We start from the raw sequence: 22,069 nt of genomic DNA, 5'->3' as shown, positions 1-22,069 counted from the left end.
GTCCCAGTGGATCAATTACCTTGCAACCAATCGCATTTGCAATGGAAACACAAAACATGACAAAAACACTGAACCTAAATGTACAGCTTGCAGGGTTTGCTCATGTGTGGTTGCATAGTTGTCTTCAATGTATGAAGAACGTAGTCTCAGGTGTTGGACTTTGACTAAATAAGTAAAAAATCAGCACCTACCTCCGATATCAGGCCTCAGTTTGTTGTCGTATCCGTCTAGCAGGCCATTGAGGATGTGCGTGACGTCACTCTCATATACCTTTGGGGTCAGCACCCACGTCTTGTTGGATACCTCATCATCATCATCAGTCTGAAAGGAGCTGCAATGAGAAGAAAAATGCATTCAATGAGTTGTTTTGTTTCAAGGGAGGGGAAATTGTTTCTTCCTTATTTATGGTTTTCTTAATGGATATATATGAGGACCAAGAGAAGACACAATATCCAATTTTTTGGATAAACTGGACACTTTCCAGTCAATTGCAGGAACCATACATACTTTTACGGCTTGCTGCCTTAGGGCCTGAATGATGACCTACACTTAAACTTCCATTGACTCGACAGGAAGATACCAAAGTGGCTGAAATATTTGTCATATCCTAAAGATGGTTTGAGGCTTCCAAAGCTTCTGGGAGTCCAGCAGAAGAAAAATTTCTCAAACATTTCTTCACTTGCCGAATGAAAAGGTAATAACGTCTCAAGAGCCTCTGGCCACAAATGTCACAACAGCACGGGAGTAAATCTGTTTTCTCATGCTCTTTCTCAGGCAGGTGTGATGTGGTTAAGTTACGTGTCTGGAATGGAGGGCTTCTGATTTTTACCGTTGCTTTTATCTATATTGAGTGCAAACATCTATACAAAAGGGGGTATGCTGGAGGCGGGGTACACCCTGGACTGGTCGCCAGGGCACACATAGACAAAAGAGGTGCATATTTTTGGAATGGCCGGAGTACCCAGAGAAAACCCATACACACTCCACACAGAGATGTCCAACGGATATTCGAACCCAGATTTTCAATGTGACCAACATGCTAACCAGTAGGTTTTCAGTCACCATTTTCGACAGCGGCGGCAGTCCGCCTGCCATGCAGCCCACCACCACCGATTCAAAAAAATTCCTAGTGCCGTATAAGAAAAATGCTGATATGTTGGCAGGTATGTACTTGCTTTTGACACAACAGAGCTTCAGGTGTTAAACCTCACACCCCTTTCTTATACACGTTGTCACCCTATGCCGCACTGGTGCTGCTTATGCAGAATAGTGTCAAGGAAAAAAAGGTGTAAAAGATTCTGCTTTTGCAGGCAGCGTGAAAGGGGATTTAACTTCTTTTAGCACCATTACTGTTTATATGTAGGCTATTCTTCACAGATGATATCAACGTCAATGTCATTTTTCAGTAAGTCAATTCTGTTGTATGTGTTCTATACAATATAAAAACATACATTTGTGTCAGAATTTCCTCATCACACGTTCATGCGTCAGTAACAACAGTAGAAGAGCAAAGATGTTGGCAAGTACACATAAAGACAAACAAACGCAGATCGTTGACCAAAATAGAAATTCAGTTGTTGAACCTCCAGTAAGCACTGAATGAGATCAGACGAGATGGCCTCCAGCAGAAAGGCACAACCTTGAACAAGTTCTCAGCTTTCTTTTAGCAAGGCTTTTGGGGGCAGGGAGAGGAAACAAGGCTTCTGGATGAAATAATAAAATGTGAAATGGAGGAAGGGGAGGTGTAAGAGGCCTTTATAGTCCCTGTGTTGTGAGGATGAGAGCCAGGAATAACAGTTTGACCTGCACTTTTCCTTAGAATACCTTGAGAGCCGTCATGTGCCATCCATTTTCACTTCCACACACCAGTGCTTTAACATTAAATCTTAAATATATTACTCAGGTAGCCCCTTTTCAAAATGTCTCCTCCAGTTGAATAGAAGAAAGCTTATTCTTAGGCTGCACTAGCCCAAGTTTGCCTGTTGTTATTGCCTTTGTTTTTATTTTCCCATAGGATGTAATGGCAATAGAAACAATCAATCAAACTGTTACCCTCATTAACCTTGCAGGTAATTTTTCGTAACATTTTAACATTCTTAACTGTCATTGTAAAATAACTGCTGTTAGTAATAAAACCTACCAAGTTGTGTCAGACATTAACTACACTACATTAACAGTTAAAGGCACACTAGTTGCCTGATTTAGCGTGAGTGCAACGTAAATGCTAAATCAACTATATATTACTGTTGATTTCTTATATTCATTTTAATATAACTGCTTCAAAAAGCAAAACAGATGTGTAGTTAATTGTTTCACCCCAGATAGAATCAGTAACGTTGCTCAACAATACCAAACTGTAATTTTGTGTGTGTTTATATGGTAATAAATGTTATTTTCTTCTTTAAATTAAATAAAACTATTTTCTAAAGATATTTATCTGGATCTCTCAACATCCAAATGTATTGTAACCTCCCTGGTGTTTCACCAATTTCTTCAACATGAAAACCCTTAACTACAATTAAAACCCAACTCAACATACTTCTATTCTTTTCCTTTCGCCTCTGGGGAAATTATGTGATCGGGGGTAAATATGGCAAATATGTTTAAAACAAATGAACAAAAGATGTTTTGGTGTTAAAACACAGCTGTTTGATGTTTCCATGCAACAGGATGATTATAGGCATCATGTCACATATTAAAAGTATATTCTTCCGGAACAGTCAGAATTCTTCCACAACTGTTTGCAAATTTGTATGAACTTATTTGACTTTGACTTTTCCACCGGATCTCTGTGTACATGAAAAACTTGAAAATATAATTAGATCAAAGGAAAAGCCATGTGTTCATCAACTCCAGCAGATCTGTGGTCTTGCCTGCTAATTGAGTATCTGAAGGTCCGCAGAGACATTTGTTTTTCATGCATATGTATGCCCACGTCTCCGCACGTGCTCAGTGAGCCACGCTAGGATGGAATGTCACTTTCAAAGCATTCCATGCATCAACCAATACCACCATGTTGCACTTTACATCAGTCCCCCTTTTGCTAATCTCAATAACAACCTCCGGTAAACCTATAAGCGGGCCTATAAAGACTGTAATGATGGTAATATCACTATCTTCCATTAGCGTCCACATTAAACTGGCTCATGAGAGAATGCAAGCATTTGTTTGCATGTTTCTCTTGCACCGTGGCTAATATACTGAGCAATATCAAATGAACCTTTGTGCTTATCGTTGCCCGACATGAAATTACTTCGACGCCTACACAACAACAACCCCCACTTTGCGTGTCACACTATTGCCTACACAGTGCCATTAGTCACTTAGTAGTGAGTGACAAATATATATCTTGATTCTACTGTTACTTTTCTAACCAAACAGACAACTTTTTTTGTGTTGTCCAAGATCTAAGCCTTGATGCTGGAATTAAAGTGCTGTATTAAGCCCAACCTGTTTTGGGAACACACACTTTGGTGTCTGTTGCTTTAATGCTAATGGCCTGTGCATGTTCTTCACACTGCAACTGTGCACAACCTAATAGAGCCCTGATATCACATACACCAACATATCATTTTAAGAAGCAATCATGCTAGATTAGCATATTTACAACCCTCAGGTCTTGAGCTGACTGACACATAGTTGGTAGACTTTATTTTAAGATCTGTAGTGAAGCCTGTCTTCTGTGTATACACAGGGCGGCCTCATGTACCTAGGAGCGGGTCAGGGGTGGAGGAATTTTTGCCTTGATTACACTATGAAAATGTGGAACTTCAAAAGTGACCGTTGGAGCTCCTCTTCTCACATTTGGCGCTCACAAACAGGCTCTTGGGGGCACATATTACTGTGAGAACATCATTAAAAAGTCATTTTTTGCATAATTATATGACGAAATGACCTTAACTGGGTCAGCACTGCTATACTTAGCTGGCCGCTGGCAAGGAAAAGCCAGGCTATTTATGGACTCGGTTTAAACCACATTTTACTGGACACTGCTTTAAGCTTACCTGAACAAACCGGTGAGATTTAATACAACTTCATCAAAATGTACAGTTCAGATTGACAGCGTACAACTCCTAAATCCAAAACAGAACCTAGTGGGCTGAGACAGCAGGGACTGACAAAAGTGAGAAAAACCAAAGCCATCTCACTTTGAGTTGATTGGCATACCAACTGGCGTGACTAGTCATCATCTCAGCAACTCACCTCTGACCATCCAATGATCAGAAAATCACTCTGACCTCAATACCTCGCTGATGAATTCAACAGACTTTCTCAAAAGCCAAGTGGCAGCGTTGTCTCCTTTTTTTTTTTTGTCCTGTCAAACTCCCACTCTAAGGGGGTTGGCGTCTACACGACATAGTGACATAAATGATGAGACGTGCAAATGATGATCATGTCTGATTTGTGCACATTAATACAACTTCTTTTCGAGTCATCACAATAGGCTCATATCAGGAAGTGAATGGATGCTTAATTCGTCCACCATAACTTAAATGATAAACATCTATAATTTCAATTCAGACAGCCATGGTATTTACAGTAGTTGTTGTGTTGTGTTATCATGGACTAATGAGAAATAGATTCTAAACCCAAACAATTTGCCGGAATTATGTTGCTCAACAGATGTTCAAACAACTACATTGGTCACTAAAATATTTTTTTAGGCCCAAATTCCTACATTTCTGGTATACATTGTCATAATAATTTGGATGACTGATTGATTTGGGTGAATTTGATGGTGTGGAAAAGATGGTACTTATCCGCTGTGTACCGGTAGTTGAATCTTGATTGATGCACTCAGACATGACAACACATAGTAACTGTCAATGAGTCACAAAGTAGCATATTACTGAAAGAGGGAGCAGAGGCCTTGAGAAGTCTTATGTAAGCGTCTCCTGCAGTGAATCACACATGACATTTTCCAACGCTGCCAACAAAGTCAAATGCAAACATGTCTTTTGATGACATCACGGCAGGTTCATCGCACCGTCCACCGCTTATTGACCAGTACTGGAATAATCTGCAGGATGGCTCATTCACACCCGCTGGCTACAACATCACATAATCTAATGAGACACAATAATGCCCATTTTCAAAAACAAACAACAGAATCACGTGTCAAATGTATTTATTTTTAGATATGGGCCAAAAAAATACTTATTTTTGTTTGATGGGATCTATATATATATCAATCAATCATGCAAAACCTAATTTCTTCAAAAATGTATCAAAATAAACATAACTAGCACTATTTGCCATATGTTTGAAACAAAAATGCTCAGTGAAGTTGGAAAAGTAAACAATTCCATACTAAAAGTGTTAATTAGCGTAACATTTCAGCCTAAACATAGTGTTTTAAACACTTCAGGTAGGTGCATAGCTTACAAACAGCACTTTAGAACTAGAAACAAACTTTGGATTTTTGTTTTGCTGATGTGTTGAAAATATTTTGCAGTGACTAGCTAGCATTTAGCATGCTGTTACTTCTTCATCTTCAGTCATTGTAAGCTATTGGGCTTGTGCGAGATTCGTTTCACGGGGCAGGCCAGGCCCTCGCATTGTTTTAGAGACACCCATCCATTCTTTTTCTATGTTGCTTATCCTCACTAGGGTCGCGGGTACGCTGGAGCCTATCCCAGCTGTCTTTGGGCGAGACGCTAGGTACACCCTGGACTTGTCGGTTTTAGAGAGACGCACAGTCAAAAGATTGCAGTTTCACTTTACAACAATGTACACAAAAATACAGAGGAATTATTGACTAAGGCACATCAATTTAGAGTACCTATCAAGGAACTACTCAAGTAGTTGTGAGGTAGGTTCGTTTCTCATTAAGTACTGTAATTTTGTAATTTTGTAGTTGGAACATTATACCATGATTGCTTGCCTCGTGATACGTGTCACTAAAATTGATTAATCTAAGGATGTATGGCTGATTCTTATCGGCGAGTACCGATGCAGCCATATCTCTCGCTTGTCAAATTAGACATGATTGTATCGGGTTATCATCGGTGGTGGCTTGTACAGCATTCTAGATTTACTATCCACTGAAAATGTGTAAATAAATTGTACCACAAGTGAGTACACGTCACAGCAAACATGGCCAAATTGTGTACTTGATGTGAGTATTTACTGTGCGCATGATGGTTATCTAGCACTGACTTAATCCTCTTGGACACGGAATTCAGGTTGTTACTAGAATCCTCTTCCACTCCTCTTTGATGACATAACTGTTGGACCTGGTGGACCATGTTAGACACCTTGAAGTTCTCAAATGGGTTCAGGTCTGGAGGAGACGTACTTGGCGACCCAATCAGCTTGTTGTTTTAAGGCTCCTTATCATGTCACAACACATGCTGGAATTCCTCAATGAACCATAACTCCCCTGTACCGGCAGCACTCATGCAGAGACCATGATGCTACCACCACCATATTTGACTGTAGGCAAGACCCAATTATCTTGGTGCTCACTGTTGTTGCCAAAAAATGTAGACAATAATTGCTGTGTGTGACTCATTTTCAGTAGTTAATAAATTTGTATTGCTGTACACAAGAACTTTAAAGTATATGTTTCATTTCTATATTATTGGCCTTTTGAGAAGATGGAATAAAATGGTTGCTGAAATGTGAAGGATTATAATGAAGTGCAACCACAATTGCCACAAATGAATGCCACTGTAACAAACCTGAGCATCTTTGCAAAGGTAGAATGCATGCAATCCCACCTCTATTGCCTCTCATTAGGTTGTGCATGCGTACCTAATGAAGTGACCTGTGAGTGGCTAGATGCCTCCATTTTTTCCCCTCTCTCTCTCTCTCTCTCTCTCCAGCTTGAAACAGATGCCTAACCATCCGTTCTGTTGTTCACTATCTTAACAAATAGTTACAAACAATATTAAAACAACCGCAAAGACATACAATCCAGCTGCAATTTGAAGGGAAAAAAATGCGCATATGTGCTGGGTTGTGTTGAATCATCTATGTTTCTGTCTGCCATTTTGGAATATTATAATACACTTTTATTTAACGTCCACTCGATGCAATATGCTCCTCTGTCGCCATCACAGCTGAGTGTAAGAGCCTTTTTGACTTAAATACTCTTGATCCTTACAAACGGCTTAGCACACACTAAATGTAGCATCACTTTAGCTACCGCCTGTGCTATTTTAACACCAACAGCCCTCAAATATTCATTATGACAGCCGGAACTGGATCAAGCTCGTCCCTCGCTCTTTTTTTGTCGTATCAATAGACATATATCATATATAAATACGCTATAAATGTTACACGTAACGTTAAATAAACACACTAAATGACGACGATGTCTCATTTAGCTATATTTGGTAGTAGCATCCTCGGCTAGGTGGATGCTAAGCTAGCTGACTATAAGGAACATCATTATAATATATTAACAGCGTTTTGTTGTGACTGCTTAAAACGTCTTACCTCGTGGGGAGATTGACGGCGATAAAGAACCAGAGGAATAGCTTGAAGGGAAGGGAAGAAGGTTTCGCCATGGCCGTCGAACATTTGGAGGCTAAATTTGGTGAAGCAGCAGCAGCAGTCGTCGTCATCGTCACCATCACCATCTTTTCGTCTCCTCTTCTGGTGCAGATGTCCGTCTTGGTTTTTTTTTAGTCACTTCCCAGCCCACGATGCATCACGCTAAGCGGGAAGAACCCGGGCGAGATCGGACAAAATGAGCCAACAAAAAAAAAATACCGAGTCCAAAAAAAGAGGGAGGGGGGCAAGCAGCAGGGCCCAATGATGAAGCCAGTAAGAGGACGTGAAACAGCCTTGGTGTGAATGCAGATACAAGAAGAAGAAGGCTGAGGGGATGCAAGAAGAGCCGAGGCACGTTGCTGCAGCACGGATCACACGCCTGATTTCACCACACACATACACACAAACACACGCACACATATACACAGTATCGTACAGCAGCGACAAGCATTAACCGCATGCTACATAATTACAATGATATCTTGATTCAAAAAATCGGTACAAAAACAGTTTTGTTGCACCTTCAACCTTTATTTTACACCGGCACCGAGCTGCTGCAGTAATATGATGGTGTTTGTTTTCATGTTTCACTACAGTATATATCAAGTTTGTGTATACAGGGACTCTATGTGGGCTCTTTTTTTTCCACATACTGTAGCTCATTCTTTGGGGAACATACTGATCAGAACATTGGACAGCGCACAGACACAGCCACCATACAGCACCAAGGACAGCTCTGTGGGTGTTTACAATCTTATGTACTGACGGGACTTCAGTGGGAAAAATGTTGAATCACCAGAATCACATAATAATAATAATAATACATTTTATTTGTATAGCGCTTACTCAAAGACACTTTACAGAAGAGTGAAGTTGAATAAAGCATAAAGAATAAAGTAAACAAAATAGAAGACACACCAAAATACAACATTCATTGGTTAATACACAGTTAAAACATGAGTAAAAGCGGGGCGGGGCACAGCAGTCAGATATAAAAAAGTTAGACATTAAAAACAGATTTAAAGAGGTGGTTTTTAGTTGTTTTTTGAAGGTGGGAAGGTCAGGGCAAGCACGGAGTGAATGGGGCAAAGAGTTCCAGAGAGTGGGGGCAGCGATGGAGAAGGCTCTGTCTCCCCAGGTTCGGAGCTTGGTCTTACAGGGGAGTGCCAGGGGGTTTGGGTCTGAGGAGCAAAGGGGACATGGGGGATTGTGTGGATGGAGGAGGTCCGTCAGATATGGGGGGGTCAGATCGTGGAGCGCTTTGTAGGTTATGAGAAGAATTTTGAAGTGAATGCGTTGGGGAATTTTAAGTTTTAATACTTTTATGAGTATAAAAAGATTTAGAGTGTGTGCAGGAGTGCATGATTAATTAAACGTGAGTATATTTCAGAAGCCATATTTGTCATAATTTGACTGATTTGATTAAGTCATAAAATCTTTTAGAGAGGAAAATCCTGTGTTTTTGGATGTTTAATCACCAGAATAAAACTCCAAATGTTATACGAAAAATAATCAACTCTCGTAGTTGTTGGGAGAAAATAGATTGTAATATTCTAAACAACAAACATGTACTTTTTATGAAAGTTACTTTCATAATACCCATATATCCAGTCATCCATTCTCTGCTGCTTATTTGTGTCCGGGTCACATTGACAGCAGTCTCAGTAGGGAAGCCCAGACTTCCCGGTCTCCAGTCACCTACTCCAGTTACACCCGGGGGACACCGAGGTGTTCCCAGGCCAGCTGTGTGACATAATCCCTCTAGCGTTTCCGAGGTCTACCCTGGGGCCTCCTCCCAGCTGGGCATGCCTGGAACATCCCACAAGGGAGGCGTCCGGACAGAATGCCCGAGCCACCTCTAGTAGCTCCTGTCAATATGGAGGACTGGTGACTCTACTTTAAGCTCCTCCTGGTTGAATGAGCTCCTCATTTTATTTCAAATTATCAAAATAAGTCTATTATAAGTCCATCAGAGTTTTGATGTAATATTTGGTCAAAAACTTTGTGCTTTGTCTCATAGTTTCACATTGCCACAGTCTCTGGGTATGTAACTGATTTGGTGCTTCTAAAGGGAATAATGAACATAATGGAGGTTGCCAATTCTAGGTTGAAAGCACTGTCCACTTTTCTCTCCTTAGAGCGCTGTGTGTGTTTATTTTTCTGTTGTCCCGCTGTCCTCTCACTCCTCCACCATTGCCGGTGGCAAGGGCAAAGGAGGGTCGGAGTAGAAAGCTTGTGGTGGGGGGGGGGGGGGGGGGGGGGGCACATCTCTCTTCTTTCATCTGTCTGTTGTATGAACAGTTGCAAGGTCAGGCTGAGTAGCATCACATGGGATGGCTTTAACCTACATGGAGTTGGTCAGTTGATTTTCTGAACTAATCAACCAGTACGAGGCTGTCAAAACTTCAACTACTAAAATACGCAGCCCACCAGTTAGTGCTCCCTGTCTTTGGATGAGTCCAGCCACCCTACAGAGGTAAATCTAGAGCTTTGCCTTCTTCCTCAGCTCTCTCTTCGACCCAACAGTCCGGTATAGCAATCTCATTACTGCAGATGCTGCTCCGATCCCCCTGACAATGTTACGCTCCAGCCTTCCCTCACTCATGAACAAGATCCTGAGCTACTTGAAGTCCTCCACCTGGCGCAATACTTCACTCCCAACCTGAAGGGTGCAATTCAGCTTTTTCAGCCAACTGCAAACCTCCCCAGTAAACCCTGAAGGTTAGCGCTTAAAGCCATCAGGACTACATAATCCGCAAATAGCAGAGATTTAATCCAACGTAGTAGCATAGTAGAAAGTCACATGCACCTTCCAGTAACCTTGCAAGGTTGAAGAACTGGTGCAGGGTTAGACCACCAGGATGAATACCATACCTTTTAGATAGCTGAGGTAGGACTAATGCTCCTACTGTTCTGTACAGCACTCTGGAATTGAATTTTCAGTAGAAACGCACCCTCTTGAAACCCCCCCTTCTTGAAAAAGGGGATCACCAACCATGGCTGCCAATCCAGTTCCTGTTCCTGACTTCCACATAATATTAAGGAGATGCGTCAACCAAAGTTAGCCCCATCATATCCATTATCATAATACCGCAAGTTTGTTTTTATAATTATTTGACCTTTTGTCTGACTTCATTCTTCTGACTGATCAATGCAGTAGTGGGATTTTTTTAACATACAAACATATTATCTAAAATAGTCATTCCTAAACTAATTATGAATTAATTATGTAGTAAAAGATACATTTTGCATACTTTAAAAACTGTATCATATATGAAGTATTGCCCTTTGCCATCTTAACACTTTTTAATTAGCTAATGCTGCCACTTTATCAGGTATAACCTTGTTCCAGTGACTCCTTGAGGGGGGACCTCAATGCATGAATATAATGTATAGAATATCACATGTTCAGCAGGGGAAATCAATTGAAATGTCCCAATCTGTCTATCACAAGTGCTAATCTAAAACCATTTTATGCATATACAGTATGGTCATACGGGGATAGAAAATATACTACAAAAATATTCCGTAGTCTTTATTATGGTAATTCGAATTTTCTCTGAGGACAACAAATTCCAGAATAGATTCTTAAAAAAAATAATTTTACAGATGAGAAAAGCCTGAAAGCTCCAAGGCAAACAACAAAAAAAGAACCAAGGAGAGAGGCAGGTGCAGGCTAAACAAGCAGGTGTTTGCATATTCGTCTTAGCATGGTGTGTTAGCCCAATTTCCCACCCGGAACATTTATTCCACAGGCGTACATTCACTTGACATGCCACACTACTGTATGGCATTTATTGCCCAGCAAGGCCACTGCTAAATCTCCTCCTGAAGTGTACCAAATTACTGCTAAGTCGCAATTGCACTATTTCTTAAGATGATACCAAAGTGCAGAACAAACATAATTGCAGCTATTGGCACCTACAGTACACTTTGTGCGTCATGCATGGGAGATGAGGTTGCGCTTGATTTGAACCGCCGCCGTGTGTTTATTGGTTGCAAATGAGGGAAGGTAAATCATCTTAAAGTACTCGACAGATGCTTCATTAAACATGCAGCAGCGCTCAAAGTAAACTGGCGTTCTGCCTGTAAATAAAGCATGAAGAGTCACATCTTGCAGGGTTGAATATACAGCATTTTTAGCATGTGCATTCTCTTGCTCATAAATAAAGGGTAAATAGACGACACTGTCAAATAATTTCAATAATTTAGTCTTGTAATTGGTGAAACTGCAATGGAAAAATTGCCTATTTTATTGATGCAACCAGAGAAATTGTGACTCTTGCTACAATAATTTTGGTAAAAATGACAAATGTGTGAGGAAAATGCTGAGATAGTTTGTGTCACAGTTTCCTCAGTGAGGGGATCATGCTTTAGACTGCGGTGGTAGATGTTGGAATTCTTGTTGCTCCTTCATGAACCAAAGCTCTCCATGTCCGGCAGCACTCATGCAACCCCAGAGTATGACACTTCCATGATCTTGGTACTCATTTGTTTAGACAATTATTGTGTTTTTTGGTGGCTAGTATACAAGAACATTTGACTACTCTAATTATCCAAGTTTGATATATATAGTATATATATATATATATATATATATATATATATATATATATATATATATATATATATATATATATATATATATATATATATATATATATATATATATATATATATATATATATATATATATATATATATATATATATATATATATATATATATATATATATATATATATATATATGGTATTGTCCCTTGAGGAAATACATGTTTATGTTTTTCAGCTGGAGCTCAAGTTGTTTTTGTTTACAATTATACTCTACCACAGTATACAGTAGAGTTCTAAGTCGAACGCCCCCCACAGATGCGACCATTGGGAGTAAAAAAAAAAGTATAGTCTGTTTCTTTGTTACACCTGCGTGGAAATCAAATGTTTTTGCTACTTCCTTTTTCTGTTGGAGGGAGCGTGGCTGTGCCCAGATTGACCATGTTTTGGTTATTGTTGACTTTAGGAAGAAGGTGATAAAATAAATATAGTAATTAAAGTTAAGTATTCAGTTAGAAATCCGTCCATTTTCTATACCGCTTATCCTCACTAGGGACATCGGGGGTGCTGGAGCCTATCCCTGCTGTCATCGGGTGAGAGACAAGGTACACCTTGGACTGGTCGCCAGCCAATCACAGGGCACATATAGACAAACAACCATTCACACTCACATTCATACCTATGGACAATTTGGAGTCGCCAATTAACCTAGCATGTTTTTGGAATATGGGAAGAAACCGCAGTATGCGGAGAACAGGGAGAACATGCAAACGCCACACAGAGATGCCCAAGGGTGCAATCGAACCCTGGTGTCCTAGCTGTGTGCCGCTAACCACTCGTCCAACCTTGGTTTTATTATACAGGGTTAGCTTCTGTATGGTTACGTACATGTTAAAAATTGTATTGAAAATTCATTAAAATCATTAGTTGTTCTTCATAGTACATAGCATGTGGAACAAATGTGAGTGGTTTTCATTTATTTTAGTTTTATTTTTCCAGGGACAAATTCTCTATGCAATTGTACGACAGTTAAGAATGTTGAAATGTTGATTAAAATATTCAGCTTCATTGGTTCCTATGGATATTTTTTTCAAGCCAGCGTCCAAAGCATTGCAACCCCAACCCCACTCGTCTTCATGCTAATTAGCATGCATTCTGACAATGCAGGGTAAAGAGTTAATCTCCTTGCAAAAATATGTTGCTTACTTTAGTTTTGAATGTTTTTCCTGCACACACACAGAGGGATATGTCAAATCCAGTTTCCATGCTTCAATAGCCACAGTCGACATATGGGCCAAATTGGCGCTTTCCCATATTAAAGGTGCACCTGTGCTCTGGTGCACTCACTTAGTTCCACAAACCTATTCTGTGTGTGTTCCCGACACAGACAAATGACATGGGGTGTTTTTGACAACTCCACAAGGATGTCTGATTTATTGTAGTCAAACCTCATTAAAATATCAGTAGTAAACAAAAGCATCTGGTTTTGGTGTACATAAATATCAGTGACAGAAGGTCTGATCCAAATCATCCAGGCTTTTCATTCTTTAATCAAACCGATTAGGCGCATTGTGGGTAGTGACAGCTCTGCTTTTCCGAGGCTCATTTTTGGTTGCTTCTGCCAGAGAAAAACCTCCAATTTAATCGTTCATGAAGCGTATTGTTGGTGCACGTGTTTGCTTTATCTTTTAGATAAAAAGCAAAAAGGGGTGGGGAGATAAGTACGTATAGTCATTTATATTAACATCACAGATGCCCGGTTTCACTATCAGTCCAGTTTTACAGCCCACACATATGCTGTCAGAGCCTCGCTCGCTTAGCATCAAGCTGTGGGAGCACAATGATCTACTGTAAGCACCGTTGGATGCAAGAATCAGCCTGGCATTCAACGGGGAATGATGTAACCTCGCTGGCTGAAACTCCAGAGGGGTATACACACCCTACATATAACGAGTGGAATAGCCTATGGGTTAGAATTCATATTTAGTGAGTATCATATAGGCCTGGCTTGTTTAGCAATATTATGCAGTGTTTTGCAGGGGTCTCACTTACAATCCCATGAAAAGTAACACCTCTGTCTCAGCTTGTCTTACTTACTACGCACTATATTTTCCTACCAAACAATGACATTGTGTTGATTCCATCAATGAAAATGCGTATTAGCGTTCATGTTACCCATAACAAATGTTGTCAACAAAGCCTGTGCTTTGCCGCAATGCACACCAACTAATATGTTTTACAAATTCATCTCATTTCTATGCTGCCAGCAGCTGACCTCTCCTCTGCGTTCAGGGCCGAAATGTAGCCGTCTGCTTTTCACGGTGTCTTTATGTTGAATTTTCTCCGCTTGATGTGAAGCACGTATAATCTCCCTTCCCAAAGGTAGATTATAGCTAGTTTTTGCTTCCAGCTTTCACCGTTTATTTTGCATTGTTGCTGCCTCTCCTCGGAGTCGAGGCTTTCATCAAAAATAAACCACGACTGAGCCCAAAAGTCAGATTATAGCTGAATAACAATGGTGGTGTAATTAGCAGGGAGGGTGTTAAACTATAGATTTCTTTTATTGACTATCAGTGCAATATATTTTAATGAAATATATTCTGGCCACAAAGCTAGGAGACCCAAATTCGATTCCACCCTCGGACATCTCTGTGTAGAGTTTGCATGTTTTCCCCATATGTGGTGGGGTTTTCTCCGGGTACTCCGGTTTCCTCCCAGATTCCAAAAACATGCTCGGTTAATTGGCGACTCCAAATTGTCCATAGGTATGAATGTGAGTGTGAATGGTTGTTTGCCTATATGTGCCCTGTGATTGGCTGGCAACCAGTCCAGGGTGTACCCCACCCCACCCAGGCTCCAGCACCCCTGCAACTCTTGTGAGGATAAACAGTTGAAAATGAATGAATGAATATTCTGTCCTCATGTTGGCGCTGGCAGTGAACCGTAAAGTTTGACAACCTCAGTTGGATTGACTTGCAATTTCTCACACAGCTCAATGCACTCTATAACTTCAGAGAGGTGAGCCGAGTCATCATGAAATTTGGGACACACGTTTCATAGGACTGACAAGCACTTTGTTTGTTTCTTTACGGAGTCGCCACAGCGGATCTTTTTGTTTTTTTTGATCCACATACTGATTATTGGCATATGCCCACTAAAAGTAGTCAACAGTATAACCAAGTATAACCATTCGGATTCCTGTTTTATCTGCTGACAATCAATAACTTTAATCGTGCTTATTCATTTGTAAATTGTGTGACATAAAAGGTTCGCTTGCGTCAGAAGTCGATAAGTGATTATTACAATGGACAGCCGTCAAACAACTTTATAGCCACATTAACTATCAGCCGTTGTTGCTTTTATTTACAGCCTTTTAAAAAGCATCAGACCGGAGAAGGAGACGTTTAATTTATTTACTCTGCGCGTCAAAGAAAACAACATTCTGAGAATTTAGCGTTTTTTATGGCCAAATAGCAGAAGGCTATGAGTCACATTACTGCAGACGATATATCTTTCAAGTTCTTTTTAGCAACACGTCACTGTCATTGTTGTGTGTGTGGGCAATCTGGATGACTTCATGGTGTCTAAACCATAAGCATTATATCTGATTTGATGCATATTTGTTATGGAATTACCACCACCACCACACACGCAGACACATACTACATGCAGAAAGCCGCTATTGGATGAGTTCGGTTTGACGTTGGATGGATTCTGTAGTTAGTGCCGCCGTAGTCATTTGATTGTGGGAGGTTTACACTCCCAAAACAAACAAAAAAAAATGTAGGAAACTACAACTAATCCAACCTGACTAGAGCAACACTGACACCTAGTGGCCCTTTATAGGTATAGTCGGAATTAATACGTGTTGTCTAGTGTCCAAAAATGCATCACAACATTAATTTAATTCATTCATTAAATCATTTTCTATCGCTTATTTTACCGCTTTATTTTGCATGTCAAACATTTTTTGTCCAATGGAACCTTGGTTGACACATGCCCCGTTAGCATCAAAAGATTGAAAAAAATTCGGTTTGCATGCATTTTCCAGTTGGCATACAATATCGCTAACACTCTTATTAATACACTGCGTGAGTCTAATGTATTTATATAAAAATAAAAATCCTCGTTAGCAGGCTTTTACCTTTCCAAGACAGTTCATTCACCTTTCTATGATGTCATCAACAGTTGACTCTTATTTCTGTGCTAACTACGCTGTCTTTGTCAACAAATTGTCTTCAATCAAGGTCAAAGTGACGTTAAATATTAAATTTATCTCTTTCATTCGCCATTCACATGTATTCATATGTCAAAGTGTTTTCTGTGTGTGAAACAATATGCTGATCCCTCGTTTAGCTTGGCTAATTGGTTCCAGACCTGATCACGATAAATAAACCAAATATTTTAGTGGAGCATAGAAACCCTGTTTGCGATCTTTGACATACAGTTTTTTTTTATTATTACAGCCTTCTAGACATGAAATAGCACTATCACCTCTGCACTCATAATACCCAATCTAGTAGATGGAAACATCATATTTGTAATAAATTGTATTTGTAATAAATATCTTTTGGACACGTGGACAGGAAGTTACGTCTAATATTCTGAGTTGGGTTTTAGCTGGAGTACTATAATTATAAAACTATTAAAAAGAAATAAAGAAATTTGAATTACATGATTTCTAATGAGACAAATAGACTTGGTTAAAGTATGTTTTGGTTAGAGTCCGGCCTTCTGGAACGGATTAATGATGCTAACCAAGGTTCCACTGTACTGTATATTGAATTTACATTGTACATGGTACAATTTAATGTTTGCAAAATTTAAAAAAAATGAATAGCCAAACCCACCTAAAATGAAATCTTCCAGAATTACAGACATCACCAATGATAATGCTTAGAACTGAAGTTTTTGATGTTTAAGTCCTATTTTTTGTGCATTTTCTGGCCCGTTAGAGCTACAACTTGATCTAGCTTCTCAGACAAACTGAAACACTAATTTCTTTATCCGTTATCCACCTGTTTCCAGATTAGTAGTGGTTTTCCCCCCTTGCTGCTCTCTGTTTGTCTCTTAATGGCTTGTTAAATGACGGCTGCGACAAAAGGTCATCAAAACAGAAAGCTAGCAGTGACAGCACTTACAAGTTTATTTCTTTGACTGACCTTTCTTTTCCTTGTAAACCTACTGCACATCCATGTATGTTATATTTTAAATATTTTTTACCAGTCTCCAGTGAGCCGTAGGATGTCTATGGTAATGCACTGCCGACTGCTCCTTGGCTCAGCAGCTCCTAAATGGCCTGGTGGGGGAGCCCTAGTTCTGACCCAGCTTGCGTTTAGAACCTGTGGATGACTGTGTTTGTCTTCTTGAATTATCACTTAGTGGAGACAACCGAGTGGACCAATAGAACTGCACTGGGTAACACTTAAAAGGTGTTTCTAATGTTCTGTCCTTCTTGTGCAGTTGCAGTAAATAAACAATAACCTCAGTAACAGTGTGTTGAATTATCATTAGTTTATGTACAGTTTATATACATGATATTGTTATGGCAACACATGCTATAATTGCGGAAACTTGGTTCCCTAATGTCTAATTTGGGTCTGGAACTGAAGCAAATTGGCAAACCCTGATATAATGACAACATACAGTAGTTTCCCTGCATGGAAAATAGGAAAATTGATATTTACGGACGTGTAATTGATGCAGAAAAAAATCTTATGACCCAAATATGCAATTGCAAAGAGCAATTTAACTTTGCATTTTAATGGCTTGAGTTATTTGATATGCCGCGTAGATCATTTCCTGACTTGCTGCAGAACCAATGGGATTTGATAAGGTTGGTCTGTATGTAAATTGACATTATGGACACTTTCCTTAACATTCAATGTTGCTTAATGCATGCATAATGGTAGCATCTGCTTTAAAATAACATGTCTTGTACTATTTTGTCATGTATTAACATATGAATTTATATCTTAACTACAATGGTAATGCCACATGTTGAAGTGATGTGGTTGGAGCTGATGATGTAGCATGAGGACAATTACCTGGATACATGATTTGATTTAGTGTAGCTCAAATGTTCTCACATCCTGTGAGGCACATCATGGATTTTGTTTGATGCCTTTTCTGGCCAGGTTTCAAATCTCTATAGGATTTTTCCTTCCATCCATCCATCCATCCATCATCCTCCTCATCCGTATCCTTTCCCCCATTCCTCCAGTATCCACCCCGCTCGTCTCGCTCCATAACCGTCTCTTCTGAAGGTGCCTGTGGCAGACACTCCGAAGCAGGCTCAAGAGTCACTAGAGAGGTGGAGTGAGACGGTTAGGCAAGATAGCGGTGGTCCGGTTGTGCCCTGGTGGAGGCATATCTGATGATCTGTCAATCACAGGCTAACCTTGCATGAACCTGCACTTGAGGCTAGGTGCATGCTTGGCCTTCACAATGGCTCTTTGTTCAACATTCTCTTTCTGTTGACACTCGAGTGTGTCTACTTTCCAAACTAAAAGTCGAGCAAATACAAAGTAGGATAGAATGCGGGGCATTAAGGTGCATTTATGACGATACAGGAATAATGTTTTGTATGGAAAATATGCTCAAGGTGTGTTATTAAATTAATCAACACCTGGACCAGCTGTGTTCCTGCACGGGTCATAAATTAATTTGAATTTGCAGTTGACCTTGTAGATTCTGTCACAATATATGTTGGGGTTCCCCTCAATGAACCGAATCTTGCCAGTGCTGGGAGCACTCATACTGCCCCATACCATGACCGTACCGCCACTGCTGCCTTAAATACTGTAACATTGTGAGTACTAGTTAGCCTCTAAAAACCACTTCCACACAGAATGGGCAAACAATGGGCTGACGTAATGTAACATAATATTGTGCCTCGTCAATGTTTTGGCTTATTACTGATGACTAGTGACCAGAATACTACATATGACTTATCTTTCAATAGTTTTTGAGTGAGGTAACGATGTTCGAACTGCGATGTGGCGAGGGACTACCGTATATGTACTGGAAGCAGTACAGCCAAGAGACATGCGACGAAATGAAGATAGTAGACTTTTGGGAATAAATGAATATAATTTCTTGGAACAAAAACAAACATTTTGGTTGTGAATTTAGGTCAACTCTTCGGAGTGATGGCCCTAATGCATTCATTTTCTACCGCTTTTTCCTCACGACGGTCGCAGAGGGTGCTGGAGCCTATCCCAGCTGTCTTCGGGCGAGAGGCGGGGTACACCTTGGACTGGTCGCCAGCCAATCACAGGGCACATATAGACAAACAACCATTCACACTCACATTCATACCTATGGACAATTAACCTAGCATGTTTTTGGAATGTGGGGGGAAACCGGAGTACTCGGAGAAAACCATGCAAAATGCACACAGAGATGGCCGAGGGTGGAATTGAACCCTGGTCTCCTCGCTGTGAGGTCTGTGCGCTAACCACTCGACCGCCGTGCAGCCCCCAGTTTAGTTTGTGTCTAACTTATTTAGTTGCTTCTCAGTACGAGGGAGTAACCCCTCCCACCTCTTCTCAACAGAACAGCGGCTTATGAAAAATTCAAGGAGATTGGAATTTTATGAGTTTAATTTTGTGCAATAATACGGATCGGAAAGGGCAGCATATGCACCGATTGTAGCAGTGACACTAGTCAGTTGGAAAGCAGCAATCATTTCGTCCTGAGATGACAAACATCCGAGTATTAAAGGGACATTAGTGCCGTATGACGACCAGCACATACACACAGCATCCTATATGTGTATTCAAAGGGGTAATAATGTTTCTAATAACTAGCTTTGCCTGTGATCATCCAACTATTGCAACACCTCCCCCTGCTGGATTGACTGCAGTGAGATGAGCTGATGAATAATAAAGGACGCTCCCTCCCCATCTCATCCTTTCACTCTCTTCTTTCTCAAGAGCATCTCCTCTGCAGCAGCAGCAGCCCTTTAATAATACTCCGAGCATTTTAAAGAGCCTTGCACCCAAATCTATTGATCTATCCCTCCTGTCTATTACATGCTGTGAAGGCTCGCATGGCCAGATGACACAATTTGGATTATATCACAAAATAATCAAAAGAATGTAAATTGGAAAGTAAATAACCTCAGGGGGTGGGTGTTCCAAATGTCAACAGCGGCAAATTAGAGTACATCAGCATTAGCAGCAAGGCTGCGGAAAGCAAAAACAATCTTAGAAATAAACAATTTATTTCAAATATTATTTTAGGGAGTGGGGAATTGTTGCCAATGATGGTTATTAAATGTATTTGTCCTTTAGATGGCTCCTGTCTACTCAATCATGTTAAATCAAACAGACCTTGAATAATTGTCAGCAAAAGCTGCAGAGATTTTTTTAAGGAAGGGAGACAAAGATGCATCTTTTTGGCCAGCAATGTGAAAACAATGAATGTTTTCAAGTCCGATGCGGCTTCAGGTCACACAATGCTAACTTTAACCGCACTTTATTTTGAATATGCATATAAGTTACATTGGATTATATCACATAGTACAATTCACAATTCCACATGTCCAAAACGGAGTAGGAATTGTGCGTGGGAAGAAAGCTTATTTAAAGGGAACCTAGTATGCTTTTCCCACTTTTGTGGAATGTAGTTACAATGTTGTATTCTTATGTTAAACCATGCCAAAGTTTCTGATAATAAAGTTTGCGCATTTGGAAGTGAGTACTGAAAGAAGTTTGGGATGGGTCAAAATGCTCGGTTTCAAAAGGCGGGGTAAAACTGCCCCTTTGTGATGTCACAGAGGGGCATACTTCCTTATATGGTCCATAGATAGGAAGCATGTTGTGTGTGTGACCAATCACAGTGGAGTGGGCATGTCCGGAGGCGGGCCGTGGATGGAATAAATTAAAACAGACCGTTTTGGCAGGAAACAGCCATCAAAGGAAATACAGCTGGAATAGGTGCAGATTCTGGAAAATCTAAAGGTTTTCTGTGCGGGTTATTGTGTGTAGCTGCTCTATAAGAGACCACAACTCAATAAAAAAGGTAAAAATATTGTCATAATCGGACCACTTTAATCCTAACCCCCATCCGTTCCATATAATAGTAACTGGTGAAAATGTTTATGTTTGACAGAAACATAGTTCCATGTTGATTGAGTACAAACAATGTAATACTTTAAGAAGTCCGAAGAAAATGAGGGAGGTCTTGCCGTGGCGGCATTGTGCGCCGCGGTTGCATGACTCATGTATGCGTAGACCTCATACTGACCACTTCTGACTGCTTTGGAGTACGGCAGACCAGCAGAGTCCAAACAGAAACGGCAGGAAAATATGTGCTTTCACTTTTAAGTCCTAAATACTTTACCAGAAAACTCTCCAACGGTAGAAAAAGTTGTTAGATTTGTGGCTGGTTGCTTTTGAAAAAATATGTTGCCAAGAGGGTTTGTGATGTCGTCAGATTTAGCAACAAAGTACTGCGCGTTGCGCGTGTTTAACCCCGCCCCCACCAAAGACGTTCGCCTTTAACAGAAAAAAAAAACAAGTTGGCTCCCAACCTCCTGTTGTTAGAAGAGCAACATTTTTATTGATGGTTGTCGTGGGTTATTTTACAAAGGTGTTCCGACAAAGCGTTAAAGCTGCCTGTATTTGATGGTACTTTATAACAACAACTGATGTTCGCTGCTTCCGAGGGGAAGAAGCGTCCATATGTTTTCATTTGCTAGCAACCCTGCTCAGGATCCATTTGCTCTCCTCGGTGTTTGCATTTGTCTCTTGATGGATGCCGTTAGCATCCCATGCATCCTCCCCGGGGGAACTGATGTGAGATGCGTGTCAAGTCATTGTGCGCAGTCGATCGAGGCTTGATTTACCGTTTGGCACGTGCGCCGTGTGTGCGGATGGCACACACTCAGGATAAGATTGAGAGTATGGAGACCGAAGGCTGGATTAATGGAGGGAAAACAAAATCCTTAAATGTGTTTTTTTTTTATTATTAAATGCGGCGCAAAGCAAGATGTATGCCAACTACATGTAC

At 40.3% G+C, this 22,069-nt stretch overlaps 2 protein-coding genes across 4 annotated transcripts in view; one reads left to right on the top strand and one right to left on the bottom strand.

The window, feature by feature from the left end:
* gabrg2 (gamma-aminobutyric acid type A receptor subunit gamma2) overlaps positions 1–7,895 on the bottom strand; it is a 40,061-nt gene extending 32,166 nt beyond the window's left edge. Inside the window, exons 1-2 of one of the 2 annotated variants that reach the window (XM_058087223.1) lie at positions 7,444–7,895; positions 192–331 (exon numbers count right to left, since the gene is read on the bottom strand). In XM_058087223.1, coding sequence (XP_057943206.1) covers positions 192–331; positions 7,444–7,586 — 283 coding nt within the window. In that variant the 5' untranslated portion in view covers positions 7,587–7,895. The remainder of the gene's footprint in view (positions 1–191; positions 332–7,443) is intronic. The other variant, XM_058087221.1, reaches the window with a different exon arrangement.
* The window catches only part of LOC131138364 (gamma-aminobutyric acid receptor subunit beta-2-like), a 213,119-nt gene that overhangs the window by 33,912 nt on the left and 157,138 nt on the right, over positions 1–22,069 (top strand). The window lies entirely within an intron of this gene.

The sequence above is a fragment of the Doryrhamphus excisus genome, chromosome 11 (assembly GCF_030265055.1).
Source record: "Doryrhamphus excisus isolate RoL2022-K1 chromosome 11, RoL_Dexc_1.0, whole genome shotgun sequence".
Classification (NCBI taxonomy): domain Eukaryota; kingdom Metazoa; phylum Chordata; class Actinopteri; order Syngnathiformes; family Syngnathidae; genus Doryrhamphus; species Doryrhamphus excisus.
The sequence above is the reverse complement of the archived record's forward strand: the minus strand, read 5'-3'. Positions and strand labels throughout refer to the sequence as shown.